Below are 17,295 nucleotides of genomic sequence, written 5' to 3'. Positions count from 1 at the left end.
GAAAACAAGTATACTCCAAGACTAACAAAAACACAATTAAACTCTTATTAGCCTGCTATTACCTTATCAGCAATAATAACATCATTTGACATGCTTTGTTTGCTCACATGATCACGTCTTAGGCCTATTATCAATATTATCAATAGGCCTGCTGTGGTGTTTTGTTGTGTAGCTTAATGGAGTTCAAGGCTTGTGATCAGAGAGGGGTGTTGTGCTAAGCAGTGTTTGTAAGCAGTAGATTGTAGAACAAGACGTCTGGAAGGTTAGTTGGCTAGACATAGAGGGTTAAGAAGGGACTGGGTTCAATGGGATAGTGTGTCATACATTCATGGTCATGTGCCTACTGCCCTGCTGCTAGACGAAGCCTTGCTGTGCTGTGGCGTGACACTGAAACAGAATGTATTTAAAATGGAGAATCATATTTCCGTACTACTGGTACTTTCCAGCTGCTGACCAGTGACTGCTGCCACCAACTGTAATGTAAATGAATTATTTACAAGTCACAGCCCCATATCGATCAGATCAAGACGAGGGATTCCTTTACTGAAAGGCCTTGACTCCAAGGACATTTCAGTTAAGCTATTTTCATGTCATCTCATGTCCTAAGAAGACTTTCAGACCACTTTAAATCAGATTCAAGTTTCAGTGTTTTAATTAAGGATCCGCCCCTTCCTCCCCCTATTTTCGCCTAAAATTACATACTCAAATCTAACTGCCTGTAGCTCAGGACCTGAAGCAAGGATATGCATATTATTGGTACCATTTGAAAGGAAACACTTTGAAGTTTGTGGAAATGTGAAATGAATGTAGGAGAATATAACACATTAGATCTGGTAAAAGATAATACAAAGAAAAAACATGTACTTTTTTGTATTTTTTTTTGTACCAACATCTTTGAAATGCAAGAGAAAGGCCATAATGTATTATTCCTGCCCAGGTGCAATTTAGATTTTCTCCACTAGATGGCAGCAGTGTATGTCCAATATTTTAGACCGATCCAATGAACCATTGCATTTCTGTTCAAAATGTTGTATCAAGACTGCCCGAATGTGCCTAATTGATTTATTAATACATTTTCAAGTTCATAACTGTGCACTCTCCTCAAACAATAGCATGGAAATCTTTCACTGTAATATCTACTGTAAATTGGACAGTGCAGTTAGATTAACAAGAATTTAAGCTTTCTGCCAATATCAGATATGTCTATGTCCTGGGAAATGTTCTTGTTACTTACAACCTCATGCTAATCGCATTAGCCTACGTTAGCTCAACCTTCCCGCTGGGGGAGCCACTGATCCTGTAGAGGTTTTAATGTGCTAAGCTTTCGTTCAACACAACTTTCGTCGGGGCATACAGCCAAATACAGTGATAGGCCATAGCTTTTATAGCGGCAGTGTTTAATAATTTTACCTTTTATAACCTAATTATACTGTATGAACCAAGGTGTTTTCTCTCTCTCCTTCGGTCCCGTCCCTGACAGCTGCGATAACTCCAGTGTAGATAATGCTGCCTTGATTTTACCTTTATTAACCAAGGTGCTTTCTCTTTCTCCCCTTCATCTGTTCCTGACAGCTGTAATAACTCCACAGTGTAGATAATGATCAGGAGAAATGGTGCCTTGCCAGACCCACGTGATGCTGAAGTGGCAGGAGCATCTGAACAGCTCCTGGGCGGCGGAGGACAGCCAGACGGCCACGCGCCAGGGGGCTGCAGGACTCTACGCCAAACTGCTACACAATAAGGAGGTGGTGGGGGTGGCCCAGCCTGTAATGGTAAAGGGACAGAACGTGCTCAACTCCTATCCTCTTGCATATATTATATAGCCTGAGTTCCAGTCCGTTTGTGTTCTCATGCCAAACCCCCTGTCACTCATTGTCATGACAATAACAGCAATGGAGCAGGCAAGAGCACAGACTGATCTGGGACCAGGCTCAATATTAGGAAGGTGTTCCCAATGTTTGGTGTACTCTGTGTATATTAAAAATGCTTGAATATAAGTTGCAATTGAAGGGTTTGTTTTTAATTTCAGGACTTGATTGGCCCGCGCCTGCCAGACTTCCAGTATGAGTCCAGTGCTGCTGAGGAGCGGGAGGAGTACCTGTCGTCGTTACTCCACAGCCAGCGCTGCCTGGCCCACCGAGTGCTGGCCCGGACCCCCTATGCCCTGGGCCTGCACCACCGCCTTGTGGTCCTCCAGCGGATATACTACGCCCTCCACAGCAAGTACCACGACCGCTTCCGGGCACCTGCTCCCCCTCAGACCATGACTAGCCAGGACAGCGGGGCCATGGAGCCTGCCTCAGAGCCCTGGCTGCCTGGAGGAGGGTCCAGAGTTAAATCAGGGACGGACGTTCTGATCGAGATGGGCGTACGGACAGGACTGAGTCTCCTCTTCGCCCTGCTGCAGCAGAACTGGCGGTACGCCCGTGAGGACCCCGGAGTGGCGCTGTGTAACGATGTGTTGGCTACCGCTTCCTCTGTCCTAGCCTCCCTGCCCCCTCTCTCTCTGGCCAACGAGAACAAGATTCCAGCGGTGGGGTTGGACTGCCTGGCTCAGGTGGCAGACTTCCTGAAGAAGACGTCTGTGAGCTCTGGGAGTGGAGGGGCAGATCGGGCGGGACGCAGGCTGGCTCTGGAGCTGCTGCTGGGCCTGGCTGTACAGAGGGGCTCCCTGAGATTCCTGCTGGAGTGGGTGGAAGTGGCCCTGGCTGCCTCCTCTTCCTCTATAACTTCCTCCACGGGGTCACAACAGTTACAGTCAGAGGGAGGAGTAGGCTATGACCTCATCTATCAAACACTTCTTCAAATGAGGCAATACTCGGTACGTATGTTCCCTCACCTTGACCTTCTCCTTTCTATTCAGGGTAGGTTTAATCAATAATAGCAGTGATCATGTTCTGTTATTTATATAGATTATGGGGGCATCCCAAATGGTATAGCGGCTCAGGTAAAAAGACGTGTACTATATAGTGAGTGGGACTCTGGTCAAAAGTATTGTACTATATAGTGAGGGGGGCTCTGGTCGAAAGTATTGTACTATATAGGGAATAGGGGGCCATTTGGTACCCCTAAAGTCTAATCCTGGGGGGGTGTTCTACTAAGCTAACATATGGAATTATTTTACGATGGTCATACCCAAGGATCATTTAGCGGTTTAATTTAGTATTTTAGGACCCCTTTAGGTACAGTGGGGAGAACAAGTATTTGATACACTGCCGATTTTGCAGTTTTTCCAACTTACAAAGCATGTAGAGGTCTGTAATTTTTTATCATAGGTACACTTCAACTGTGAGACGGAATCTAAAACAAAATTCCAGAAAATCACATTGTATGATTTTTAAGTAATTAATTTGAATTTTATTGCATGACATAAGTACTATTAATTATTATTATTATTATTAACTATATAATACATACATACAAATACATATGGAATCATGTAGTAACCAAAAAAGTGTTGAACAAATCTAACAAAAATGTATATAATTTATTCTACAATGTAGAGAATAGTAAAAAGGAAACCCCTTGAGTAGTTATGTTCAAACTTTTGACTGGTATAAAAAAAATCTAAATAAAATATATATATTATAATAATTTGATCAAACATTGAATTTTGGCTTACTGCTATTAGCCAATAGAAACGCAATGAATAACAGATTCGTAGATAGAAAAACATAGTCAAAATCAAATCAAAATGATGTTATTTTTTAAATGTCTGTCCTATACCTGAGCGATTATAAGACGGATCAGTAAATTATTTATATACAGTGCTTTCGGAAAGTATTCTAAAATGTATTACATTTTTAAAAATCCTCATCAATCTACACACAATAGCCAATAATAAAGCTTAGACAGGTTTTTAGAAATGTTTGCCAACTATAACTATTCAGACCTTTTGCTATAAGACTAAACATTTGGCTCAGGTGGATCCTGTTTACATTGATCATCCTGAAGTTGTTTCTACAACTTGGTTGGAGTCCACCTGTGGTAAATTCAATAGATTGGATATGATTTGGAAAGGTACAGGTCTGTATGTGGTCCCACAGTTGACAGTGCATGTCAGAGCAAAAACCAGGTCGAATGAATTGTCCGTAGAGCTCTGAGACAGGATTGTGTCAAGGCACAGATCTGGGGAAGGGTACCAACTAGAGGTTGACAGATTATGATTTTTCAATACCGATACCGATAATTGGAGGACCAAAAAAGCCGGTACCGATTAATCGGCCGATTTTAAATAAATAATAAAATAAAAAACATTTTTATTTGTAATAATGACAATTACAACAATACTGAATGAACACTTATTTTAACTTAATATAATACATCAATAAAATCAATTTAGCCTCAAGTAAATAATGAAACATGTTCAATTTGGTTTAAATAATGCAAAAACAAAGTGTTGGAGAAGAAAGTAAAAGTGCAATATGTGCTTTGTAAGAAAGCTAACGTTTAAGTTCCTTGCTCAAAACATGAGAACATATGAAAGCTGGTGGTTCCTTTTAACACAAGTCTTCAATATTCCCAGGTAAGATGTTTTAGGTTGTAGTTATTATAGGAATTATAGGACTATTTCCCTCTATGCCATTTGTATTTAATTAACTGTTGACTATTGGATGTTCTTATTGTCACTTTAGTATTGCCAGTGTAACAGTATAGCTTCCATCCCTCTCCTCGCTCCTCCCTGGGCTCGAACCAGCAACACAACGAAAACAGCCACCATCGAAGCAGCGTTACCCATGCAGAGCAAGGGGAACAACTACTAGAAGGCTCAGAGCAAGTGACGTTTGAAACGCTAGTAGCGCTCGCTAACTAGCTAGCCATTTCACTTCGGTTACACCAGCCTCATCTTGGGAGTTGATAGGCTTGAAGTCATAAACAGCGCAATGCTTGAAGCACAACGAAGAGCTGCTGGCAAAACGCACGAAAGTGCTGTTTGAATGAATGTTTACGCGCCTGCTTCTGCCTACCACCGCTCAGTCAGATACTTAGATACTTGTATGCTTGTATGCTCAGTCAGATTATATGCAACGCAGGACACGCTAGATAATATCTGGTAATATCATCAACCATGTGTAGTTAACTAGTGATTATGATTGATTGTTTTTTATAAGATAAGTTTAATGCTAGTTAGCAACTTACCTTGGCTTACTGCATTCGCGTAACAGGCAGTCTCCTTGTGGAGTGCAACGAGAGCGAGACAGGTCGTTATTGCGTTGGACTAGTTAACTGTAAGGTTACAAGATTGGATCCCCCGAGCTGACAAGGTGAAAATCTGTCGTTCTGCCCCTGAACGAGGCAGTTAACCCACCGTTCCTAGGCCGTCATTGAAAATAAGAATGTGTTCTTAACTGACTTTTAAATAAAGGTATAAAAAAAAAATGGAAATTGGCGGCCAAAAATAGCGATTTCCAATTGTCGGCCCTAAATAATCAGCCATTCCGATGAATCGGTCGACCTCTAGTACCAACACATTCCTGCAGCCTTGAATGTCCCCAAGAACACAGTGTCCTCCATCATTCTTAAATGGATTCATTTTGGATCCACTAAGACTCTTCCTAGAGCTGGCTGTCCGGCCAAACTGAGCAATCGGGAGAGAAGGCCTTGGTCAGGAAGGCTAGAGTTCCTTTTTAGAGATTGGAGAACCTTCCAGAAGGACAGCAATTTCTGCAGCACTCCACCAATCAGACCTTTATGGTAGAGTGGCCAGACGGAAGCCGTTCCTCAGTAAAACATTTACATTTAAGTCATTTAGCAGACGCTCTTATCCAGAAAAAAAGACATGACAGCCCGCTTGTAGTTTGCCAAAAGGCACCTAAAGGACTCTGACTATGAGAAACAAGATTCTCTGGCAGCATCATGCTGTGGGGATGTTTTTCAGCCACAGAGACTGGGAGACTAGTCAGGGTCGAGGGAAAGATGAACAGAGCAAAGTATAGAGAGATCCTTGATGAAAACTTGCTCAGGACCTCAGACTGGGGCGACGGTTCACCTTCCAATAGGACAACGACCCTAAGCACACAGCCAAGAAAACGCAGGAGTGGCTTCGGGCCAAGTCTCTGAATGTCCTTGAGTGGCCCAGCATGAGCACGGATTTGAACCGGATCGAACATCTCTGGTGAAACCTGAAAATAGCTTTGCAGCAGCTCTCCCCATCCAACCTGACAGAGCTTGAGAGGATCTGCAGAGAAGAATGGGAGAATCTCACCAAATACAGGCGTGCCAAGCTTGTAGCGTCACACCCAAGAAGACTCGAGGCTGTAGTCACTGCCAAATGTGCTTCAACAAAGTACTGAGTAAAGGGTCTGAATACTTATGTAAATGTAATATTTGTTTTGTATTTGTAATACATTTGCAAAAACTACCCCATATGCCATTATGGGGAATTATATGTAGATTGTTTAGGGAAAAAACTACTTAATCCATTTAAAAATAAGGATTTAACAAGTGACATCCATAAGGAATCACATCTTTCACCTGGACTCACCTGGTCTGTCTCTGTCATGGAAAGAGCAGGTGTTCTTAATGTTTTGTACACTCAGTGAGTCTATTGTGGAGGGTACTAATGCAGCGAGTGGCAGCATAACATGTCCCCTCGTTGTAAATCATATTTACTTTTTCATTTGACTGTGTATCCTGGCCTGATGCCTGGAGCTAAAAGCCTGGGCCATTCCTCAGTGTGGTGGTGCTGCCTCGTCTGTCTGTGTGTCCACTTGATTTACTAGTCACTTAATCAATAGGAAAGGTTCCACAGAAAGCTTTTATCTTCTGGGTGATAAAGAACTCCACCAGCAACTTTTCAAGTGGATCTCGAAATGTAGATATATATGACAGGGTGGTAATGTCCCAACAGACTGATATTGAGATGTTATTTCTGTGGTACTGTTTTATGGTCTTCCAAACAGACTGGTATTGAGATATTATTTCTGTGGTTATTGTTTTATGGTCTTCCCAACAGACTGGTATTGAGATGTTATTGTTTTATGGTCTTCCCAACAGACTGGTATTGAGATGTTATTGTTTTATGGTCTTCCCAACAGACTGGTATTGAGATGTTATTGTTTTATGGTCTTCCTAACAGACTGGTATTGAGATATTATTTCTGTGGTTATTGTTTTATGGTCTTCCCAACAGACTGGTATTGAGATATTATTTCTGTGGTTATTGTTTTATGGTCTTCCCAACAGACTGGTATTGAGATATTATTTCTGTGGTTATTGTTTTATGGTCTTCCCAACAGACTGGTATTGAGATATTATTTATGTGGTTATTGTTTTATGGTCTTCCCAACAGACTGGTATTGAGATATTATTTCTGTGGTATTGTTTTATGGTCTTCCCAACAGACTGGTATTGAGATATTATTTCTGTGGTTATTGTTTTATGGTCTTCCCAACAGACTGGTATTGAGATATTATTTCTGTGGTTATTGTTTTATGGTCTTCCCAACAGACTGGTATTGAGATTTCTTTATGTGGTATTGTTTTAGTGTGTTTTCTATAATTGGCGGAAGGCTATGAGAAGTGGTAACTGAAGGATGTCAGTTGTGAACTGTTAAGGCTTCTCTTTGTAGTAAAACAGTACCTGTACCTCTTTGTCATTGTCCTTCGAGCCAAATGGGCTCAATTGTCCTGGAACAGTAGCCTATAATGTTCTGTTAGTGTCCTGGAACAGTACCCTCTAATGTTCTGTTAGTGTCCTGGAACAGTACCCTCTAATGTTCTGTAATTGTCCTGGAACAGTAGACTCTAATGTTCTGTTAGTGTCCTGGAACAGTACCCTCTAATGCTCTGTTAGTGTCCTGGAACAGTAGACTCTAATGTTATGTTAGTGTCCTGGAACAGTACCCTCTAATGTTCTGTTATTGTCCTGGAACAGTACCCTCTAATGCTCTGTTAGTGTCCTGGAACAGTAGACTCTAATGTTCTGTTAGTGTCCTGGAACAGTACCCTCTAATGCTCTGTTAGTGTCCTGGAACAGTACCCTCTAATGTTCTGTAAGTGTCCTGGAACAGTAGACTCTAATGTTCTGTTATTGTCCTTCAACAGTACCCTCTAATGATCTGTTAATGTCCTGGAACAGTACCCTCTAATGTTCTGTTAGTGTCCTGGAACAGTACCCTCTAATGTTCTGTTAGTGTCCTGGAACAGTACCCTCTAATGTTCTGTTAGTGTCCTGGAACAGTACCCTGTTATTGTCCTGGAACAGTACCCTCTAATGCTCTGTTAGTGTCCTGGAACAGTAGCCTATAATGTTCTGTTAGTGTCCTGGAACAGTACCCTCTAATGTTCTGTTAGTGTCCTGGAACAGTACCCTCTAATGTTCTGTTAGTGTCCTGGAACAGTACCCTCTAATGTTCTGTTAGTGTCCTGGAACAGTACCCTCTAATGTTCTGTAATTGTCCTGGAACAGTAGACTCTAATGTTCTGTTAGTGTCCTGGAACAGTACCCTCTAATGCTCTGTTAGTGTCCTGGAACAGTAGACTCTAATGTTCTGTTAGTGTCCTGGAACAGTACCCTCTAATGTTCTGTTATTGTCCTGGAACAGTACCCTCTAATGCTCTGTTAGTGTCCTGGAACAGTAGACTCTAATGTTCTGTTAGTGTCCTGGAACAGTACCCTCTAATGCTCTGTTAGTGTCCTGGAACAGTACCCTCTAATGTTCTGTAAGTGTCCTGGAACAGTAGACTCTAATGTTCTGTTATTGTCCTTCAACAGTACCCTCTAATGATCTGTTAATGTCCTGGAACAGTACCCTCTAATGTTCTGTTAGTGTCCTGGAACAGTACCCTCTAATGTTCTGTTAGTGTCCTGGAACAGTACCCTCTAATGTTCTGTTAGTGTCCTGGAACAGTACCCTCTAATGTTCTGTTATTGTCCTGGAACAGTACCCTCTAATGCTCTGTTAGTGTCCTGGAACAGTAGACTCTAATGTTCTGTTAGTGTCCTGGAACAGTACCCTCTAATGCTCTGTTAGTGTCCTGGAACAGTACCCTCTAATGTTCTGTAAGTGTCCTGGAACAGTAGACTCTAATGTTCTGTTATTGTCCTTCAACAGTACCCTCTAATGATCTGTTAATGTCCTGGAACAGTACCCTCTAATGTTCTGTTAGTGTCCTGGAACAGTACCCTCTAATGTTCTGTTAGTGTCCTGGAACAGTACCCTCTAATGTTCTGTTAGTGTCCTGGAACAGTACCCTCTAATGCTCTGTTAGTGTCCTGGAACAGTAGACTCTAATGTTCTGTTAGTGTCCTGGAACAGTACCCTCTAATGTTCTGTTATTGTCCTGGAACAGTACCCTCTAATGCTCTGTTAGTGTCCTGGAACAGTAGACTCTAATGTTCTGTTAGTGTCCTGGAACAGTAGACTCTAATGTTCTGTTAGTGTCCTGGAACAGTACCCTCTAATGTTCTGTTCTTATTCCCTTAGGGTTTCCGTGGAGACTCTCTCAATTCTCAGGCCCTGAAGAAGGATGCAGATGGACTCTGCAGTCTCTCCCACGTTGCTCTCTGCCTGTTTGAAGAGGTTGGTTGGACTAAAGCAATTAAGAATATCTGTGTTTTCTAGTTCTGGATCTGCATGATGACTGACAGTGTAAAGCTATGGCAGTATTGTACGGTTCAGTGAACTTCATTCATTCCCTGAGGGCTTATTATTTCTGTCAGTTATACTGTAGGATACGGATCGAAAGACAAACATACAGTAACACTTACTAAATATAATACATCAAGCAAGACAGACGGTTTATCTGTGACTTTTAGTTTAAGATTGACAGATTAAAGACACTGCAGCACTGTATGTAAATGTCCTTCCTTTCCCCATCAGATCTGTAACCTGGCGTCCAACTGCTTGTGTTCGTGCAGCGCGGGCTCGGCCACCCCTGGTGGAGTTGAGAACGATGCTGTCATGGTGTATGTGTGGGGCAGCAACAGCTCTCACCAGCTGGCTGAGGGCACCTTGGAGAAGATCCTACAGCCCAAACTGGCACAGGGCTTCAGCGACGCTCAAATGGTACTCTACAACCCTGTCGATCCTCTTTCACACTGTACGGTCAAATAACATCAAGCCGAGCTGTACTGGGCTAGCCTGGCTATGAATCCACCATAGTTACTGGAACTTTGCTGGAAAGGACAATGTGAAAAAGCAAATATTTGAGCCAGCACAGGACAGTACGGTTCAGGTGGGCTCTCTAGTGTGAATCGGGCATCTGTCTGACATAATGGACCGCAATCTGTTCTGTCATCTCCGAGTTATAGTATACACTTACCAAAGCGTATATTAAAAACACAGCTTCATCTGTCTCTTTGATCAGCTCACGGAAACAGGACAATAAGTTGATTACTTGCAGCTAAATGCATTTGAATGAATCAGAAATAATGTCATAAATGTCATGTCCAGTTTGAGATGATTAGTTCTGTTGAATGACATGTTTTCTCTTTCCACTTCCTCTTTCCTCCGTTCTAGATTGAAGCGGGACAGTACTGCACGTTCTCTGTGTCCGCGGACGGCTCAGTGAAGGCTTGTGGGAAGGGCAGCTATGGCCGGCTGGGTCTGGGGGACTCCAACAACCAGTCCATGCCCAAGAAGCTGGCCCTGGAGCCCCCGAGGAACATGTGTAAGGTAAAAGACTCACCATAACATTGGCCCTGTACAGTAGATCACCTGTTGCGTGTCGACGAACTCCGGAGATTCAACGTGTAGAATAGTTGGTAAATGTACAGAACATGACTGTGGATGGTCTGTGGTCAGAGGTGATTTTTGTCACTAAAATGACCACCGTTGTGATGAATCTTGCATTAGTAATATCACATTTGAAGTAAAACATAATCCAGTGGAGGTGCTGGACTAGTTAGACTGCATCTGTCTTGAGCTATGCTGATTTGAACTGTTTGTTGTGCTGTTCTGTTTTGTGCTTTAGGTTTCCTCGTCCAAGGGCTCTGATGGCCACACCCTGGCTGTCACAGGGGAGGGAGAGGTCTTCAGTTGGGGCGACGGAGACTATGGGAAGTTGGGACATGGAAACAGTGCCACTCAGAAATACCCCAAGATAATACAAGGACCTCTGCTGGGCAAAGTAAGCCTGCAATGGAGACTAACCCGTGCTCATTGTGTTTTAGGATGGATGTAGTCTCGTGGTACAAGACGTCACAGCGCGGTCTCGAGGTACAAGTCGTCACAGCGCGGTCTCGCGGTACAAGACGTCACAGCGCGGTCTCGAGGTACAAGTCGTCACAGCGCGGTCTCGAGGTACAAGACGTCACAGCGCGGTCTCGCGGTACAAGATGTCACAGCGCGGTCTCGCGGTACAAGATGTCACAGCGCGGTCTCGCGGTACAAGACGTCACAGCGCGGTCTCGCGGTACAAGACGTCACAGCGCGGTCTCGAGGTACAAGACGTCACAGCGCGGTCTCGAGGTACAAGACGTCACAGCGCGGTCTCGAGGTACAAGACAAGACGTCACAGCGCGGTCTCGAGGTACAAGACGTCACAGCGCGGTCTCGAGTACAAGACGTCACAGCGCGGTCTCGAGGTACAAGACGTCACAGCGCGGTCTCGAGGTACAAGACGTCACAGCGCGGTCTCGAGTACAAGACGTCACAGCGCGGTCTCGAGGTACAAGACGTCACAGCGCGGTCTCGAGGTACAAGACGTCACAGCGCGTCTCGAGGTACAAGACGTCACAGCGCGGTCTCGAGGTACAAGACGTCACAGCGCGGTCTCGAGGTACAAGACGTCACAGCGCGGTCTCGAGGTACAAGACGTCACAGCGCGGTCTCGAGGTACAAGACGTCACCTCGAGGTACAAGACGTCACAGCGCGGTCTCGAGGTACAAGACGTCACAGCGCGGTCTCGAGGTACAAGACGTCACAGCGCGGTCTCGAGGTACAAGACGTCACAGCGCGGTCTCGAGGTACAAGACGTCACAGCGCGGTCTCGAGGTACAAGACGTCACAGCGCGGTCTCGAGGTACAAGACGTCACAGCGCGGTCTCGAGGTACAAGACGTCACAGCGCGGTCTCGAGGTACAAGACGTCACAGCGCGGTCTCGAGGTACAAGACGTCACAGCGTCTCGCGGTACAAGACGTCACAGCGCGGTCTCGAGGTACAAGACGTCACAGCGCGGTCTCGAGGTACAAGACGTCACAGCGCGGTCTCGAGGTACAAGACGTCACAGCGCGGTCTCGAGGTACAAGACGTCACAGCGCGGTCTCGAGGTACAAGACGTCACAGCGCGGTCTCGAGGTACAAGACGTCACAGCGCGGTCTCGAGGTACAAGACGTCACAGCGCGGTCTCGAGTACAAGACGTCACAGCGCGGTCTCGAGGTACAAGACGTCACAGCGCGGTCTCGAGGTACAAGACGTCTGGCGCGGTCTCGAGGTACAAGACGTCACAGCGCGGTCTCGAGGTACAAGACGTCACAGCGCGGTCTCGAGGTACAAGACGTCACCTCGAGGTACAAGCGTCTGGTCTCGGTACAAGGTACAAGACAAGACGTCACAGCGGTCTCGAGGTACAAGACGTCTCGCAGACGCGGTCTCGAGGTACAAGACGTCACAGCGCGGTCTCGAGGTACAAGACGTCACAGCGCGTCTCGAGGTACAAGACGTCACAGCGCGGTCTCGAGGTACAAGACGTCACAGCGCTGGTCAGCGCAAGTCTCGAGGTACAAGACGTCACAGCGCGGTCTCGAGGTACAAGACGTCTGGCGCGGTCTCGAGGTACAAGACGTCACAGCGCGGTCTCGAGGTACAAGACGTCACAGCAAGACGGTCTCTCGAGGTACAAGACGCTGGCGCGGTCTCGAGGTACAAGACGTCTGGCAGCGCGTCTAGAGGTACAAGACGTCACAGCGCGGTCTAGAGGTACAAGACGTCTGGCAGACGGTCTAGGGTACAGCGCGGTCTAGAGGTACAAGACGTCACAGCGCGGTCTAGAGGTACAAGACGTCACAGCGCGGTCTAGAGGTACAAGACGTCACAGCGCGGTCTAGAGGTACAAGACGTCACAGCGCGGTCTAGAGGTACAAGACGTCACAGCGCGGTCTAGAGGTACAAGACGTCACAGCGCGGTCTAGAGGTACAAGACGTCACAGCGCGGTCTAGAGGTACAAGACGTCACAGCGCGGTCTCGAGGTACAAGACGTCACAGCGCGGTCTCGAGGTACAAGACGTCACAGCGCGGTCTCGAGGTACAAGACGTCACAGCGCGGTCTCGAGGTACAAGACGTCACAGCGCGGTCTCGAGGTACAAGACGTCTGGCGCGGTCTCGAGGTACAAGACGTCACAGCGCGGTCTCGAGGTACAAGACGTCACAGCGCGGTCTCGCGGTACAAGACGTCAGCGCGGTCTCGCGGTACAAGACGTCTGGCGGTCTCGAGGTACAAGACTGCGTCACAGCGCGGTCTCGAGGTACAAGACGTCTACAGCGGTCTCGAGGTACAAGACGTCACAGCGCGGTCTCGAGGTACAAGACGTCACAGCGCGGTCTAGAGGTACAAGACGTCACAGCGCGGTCGTCACAGCGCGGTCTAGAGGTACAAGACGTCACAGCGGTCTAGAGGTACAAGACGTCACAGCGCGGTCTCGAGGTACAAGACGTCACAGCGCGGTCTAGAGGTACAAGACGTCACAGCGCGGTCTAGAGGTACAAGACGCCACAGCGCGGTCTCGAGGTCACAGCGCGGTCTCGAGGTACAAGACGTCACAGCGCGGTCTCGAGGTACAAGACGTCACAGCGCGGTCTCGAGGTACAAGACGTCACAGCGCGGTCTCGAGGTACAAGACGTCTGGCGCGGTCTCGAGGTACAAGACGTCACAGCGCGGTCTCGAGGTACAAGACGTCACAGCGCGGTCTCGAGGTACAAGACGTCACAGCGCGGTCTCGAGGTACAAGACGTCACAGCGCGGTCTCGAGGTACAAGACGTCACAGCGCGGTCTCGAGGTACAAGACGTCTGGCGCGGTCTCGAGGTACAAGACGTCACAGCGCGGTCTCGAGGTACAAGACGTCACAGCGCGGTCTCGAGGTACAAGACGTCACAGCGCGGGTCTCGAGGTACAAGACGTCACAGCGCGGTCTCGAGGTACAAGACGTCACAGCGCGGTCTCGAGGTACAAGACGTCACAGCGCGGTCTCGAGGTACAAGACGTCACAGCGCGGTCTCGAGTACAAGACGTCACAGCGCGGTCTCGAGGTACAAGACGTCACAGCGCGGTCTCGAGGTACAAGACGTCACAGCGCGGTCTCGAGGTACAAGACGTCACAGCGCGGTCTCGAGGTACTCGAGGTACAAGACGTCACAGCGCGGTCTCGAGGTACAAGACGTCACAGCGCGGTCTCGAGGTACAAGACGTCACAGCGCGGTCTCGAGGTACAAGACGTCACAGCGCGGTCTCGAGGTACAAGACGTCACAGCGCGGTCTCGAGGTACAAGACGTCTGGCGGGTCTCGAGGTACAAGACGTCTGGCAGCGGTCTCGAGGTACAAGACGTCACAGCGCGGTCTCGAGGTACAAGACGTCACAGCGCGTCTCGAGGTACAAGACGTCACAGCGCGGTCTCGAGGTACAAGACGTCTGGCGCGGTCTCGAGGTACAAGACGTCACAGCGCGGTCTCGAGGTACAAGACGTCTGCAGCGCGGTCTCGAGGTACAAGACGTCACAAGACGCTGGCACAGCGTCTCGAGGTACAAGACGTCACAGCGCGGTCTCGAGGTACAAGACGTCACAGCGCGGTCTCGAGGTACAAGACGTCACAGCGCGGTCTCGAGGTACAAGACGTCACAGCGCGGTCTCGAGGTACAAGACGTCACAGCGCGGTCTCGAGGGACAAGACGTCACAGCGCGGTCTCGGGGACAAGACGTCTCGAGGGACAAGACGTCACAGCGCGGTCTCGAGGGACAAGACGTCACAGCGCGGTCTCGAGGTACAAGACGTCACAGCGCGGTCTAGAGGTACAAGACGTCACAGCGCGGTCTAGAGGTACAAGACGTCACAGCGCGGTCTAGAGGTACAAGACGTCACAGCGCGGTCTAGAGGTACAAGACGTCACAGCGCGGTCTAGAGGTACAAGACGTCACAGGGCGGTCTAGAGGTACAAGACGTCACAGCGGTCTAGAGGTACAAGAGGTACAAGACGTCACAGCGCGGTCTAGAGGTACAAGACGTCACAGCGCGGTCTAGAGGTACAAGACGTCACAGCGCGGTCTAGAGGTACAAGACGTCACAGCGCGGTCTAGAGGTACAAGACGTCACAGCGCGGTCTAGAGGTACAAGACGTCACAGCGCGGTCTAGAGGTACAAGACGTCACAGCGCGGTCTAGAGGTACAAGACGTCACAGCGCGGTCTAGAGGTACAAGACGTACCACGTACCTTCACTCACGCCGCTAAACTTACCCTAGTAAAACTGACTATCCTACAGATCCTCGACTTCGGCGATGTCATCTATAAAATAGCTTCCTACACTCTACTCAACAAACTGGATGCAGTCCATCACAGTGCCATCCGTTTTGTTACCAAATCACCTTATACCACCCACCACGGTGACCTGTATGCTCTAGTCGGCTGGCCCTCGCTACATATTCGTCGCCAGACCCACTGGCTCCAGGTCATCTATAAGTCTATGCTAGCTAAAGCTCCGCCTTATCTCAGTTCACTGGTCACGATGGCAACACCCACCCGTAGCACACACTCCAGCAGGTGTATCTCACTGATCATCCCTAAAGCCAACACCTCATTTGGCCACCTTTCCTTCCAGTTCTCTGCTGCCGGTGACTGGAACGAATTGCAAAAATCGCTGAAGTTGGAGACTTTTATTTCCCTCACCAACTTTAAACATCAACTATCTGAGCAGCTAACCATTCACTGCAGCTATACATAGTCCATCTGTAAATAGCCCACCCAATCTACCTACTTCATCCCCATATAGTTTTTATTTAATTTTCTGCTCTTTTGCACACCAGTATCTCTACTTGCACATCATCATCTGCTCATTTATCACTCCAGTGTTAATCTGCTAAATTGTAATTATTCGCTCCTATGGCCTATTTATTGCCTACCTCCTCATGCCTTTTGCCACACTGTATATAGACTTTCTTTTCTCTACTGTGTCATAGACTTGTTTGTGTTATTGGCTTGTTTATTGTTTACTCCATGTGTAACTCTGTGTTGTTGTCTGTGTCATACTGCTTTGCTTTATCTTGGCCAGGTCACAGTTGTAAATGAGAACTTGTTCTCAACTAGCCTACCTGGTTAAATATAGATTAAATAAAATTAAAATAAAACTACTGCCCACTTTTCATATGATTCGTCAATGTTTTCTACTTTCAGGTTGTGGTGTGTGTCTCTGCTGGCTACAGACATAGTGCTGCTGTAACCAACGATGGAGAGCTGTACACCTGGGGAGAAGGTGACTTCGGCAGACTGGGTAGAGTTCCTGTCATTTTCATTTCAAACCTTCATTTCAAACGTTGTATGGAATTGACACTGCAAGCCAATTCATATATCATCATCAGACAGAGAAATTTTCAGTGACTTCTAGATGTATTTGAAAACTGCTTTAGAAATTAAATGTATGATTATTATTATCAGACAAGTAAAAGTGATGATGGACGAGGACCATCTTTCCCTCTGTCTCTCCAGGCCACAGTGACGGACACAGCCTTTCTCTGTCTCTCCAGGCCACAGTGACGGACACAGTCATGACAACCTTTCTCTGTCTCTCCAGGCCACAGTGACGGACACAGCCTTTCTCTGTCTCTCCAGGCCACAGTCATGACAACCTTTCTCTGTCTCTCTAGGCCACAGTGACGGCCACAGTCATGACGATGTTTCTCTGTCTCTCCAGGCCACAGTGACGGCCACAGTCATGACAACCTTTCTCTGTCTCTCCAGGCCACAGTCATGATAATGTTTCTCTGTCTCTCCAGGCCACAGTGACGGCCACAGTCATGACAATGTTTCTCTGTCTCTCCAGGCCACAGTGACAGCCACAGTCGTAACGTGCCTACGCTGGTGAAGGATATCAGTGGAGTGGGTCAGGCGGCCTGCGGTAGCTCTCACACCATGGCTGTGGCTCAGGACGGACGCATGGTGTGGTCTTTCGGAGGGGGAGATAACGGTATGATACAGAGATTATGATGTAATTCGGGGGGATAATGTCCTTCTGAGGGGGAGATAATGGTATGATACAGAGATTATGATGTAATTCGGGGGGATAATGTCCTTCTGAGGGGAAAATAACGGTATGATACGATACGGAGCTGACAATGGTTCTCTGAGGGGAAGATAAC

At 47.2% G+C, this 17,295-nt stretch overlaps 1 protein-coding gene across 5 annotated transcripts in view; it reads left to right on the top strand.

Moving 5' to 3' along the window:
- LOC115106027 (probable E3 ubiquitin-protein ligase HERC1) overlaps positions 1-17,295 on the top strand; it is a 124,409-nt gene that overhangs the window by 3,865 nt on the left and 103,249 nt on the right. For all 5 annotated transcript variants that reach the window (XM_065007608.1, XM_065007610.1, XM_065007609.1 and 2 more), the window contains exons 2-9: positions 1,573-1,772; positions 2,030-2,821; positions 9,427-9,522; positions 9,823-10,008; positions 10,462-10,617; positions 10,916-11,071; positions 16,334-16,430; positions 16,980-17,123. In XM_065007608.1, coding sequence (XP_064863680.1) covers positions 1,611-1,772; positions 2,030-2,821; positions 9,427-9,522; positions 9,823-10,008; positions 10,462-10,617; positions 10,916-11,071; positions 16,334-16,430; positions 16,980-17,123 — 1,789 coding nt within the window. In that variant the 5' untranslated portion in view covers positions 1,573-1,610. The remainder of the gene's footprint in view (positions 1-1,572; positions 1,773-2,029; positions 2,822-9,426; positions 9,523-9,822; positions 10,009-10,461; positions 10,618-10,915; positions 11,072-16,333; positions 16,431-16,979; positions 17,124-17,295) is intronic.

Source organism: Oncorhynchus nerka, linkage group LG22 (genome assembly GCF_034236695.1).
Source record: "Oncorhynchus nerka isolate Pitt River linkage group LG22, Oner_Uvic_2.0, whole genome shotgun sequence".
NCBI classification, from domain to species: domain Eukaryota; kingdom Metazoa; phylum Chordata; class Actinopteri; order Salmoniformes; family Salmonidae; genus Oncorhynchus; species Oncorhynchus nerka.
Note: the sequence above shows the minus strand (reverse complement) of the source record. Positions and strands in the feature narration are given on the sequence as shown.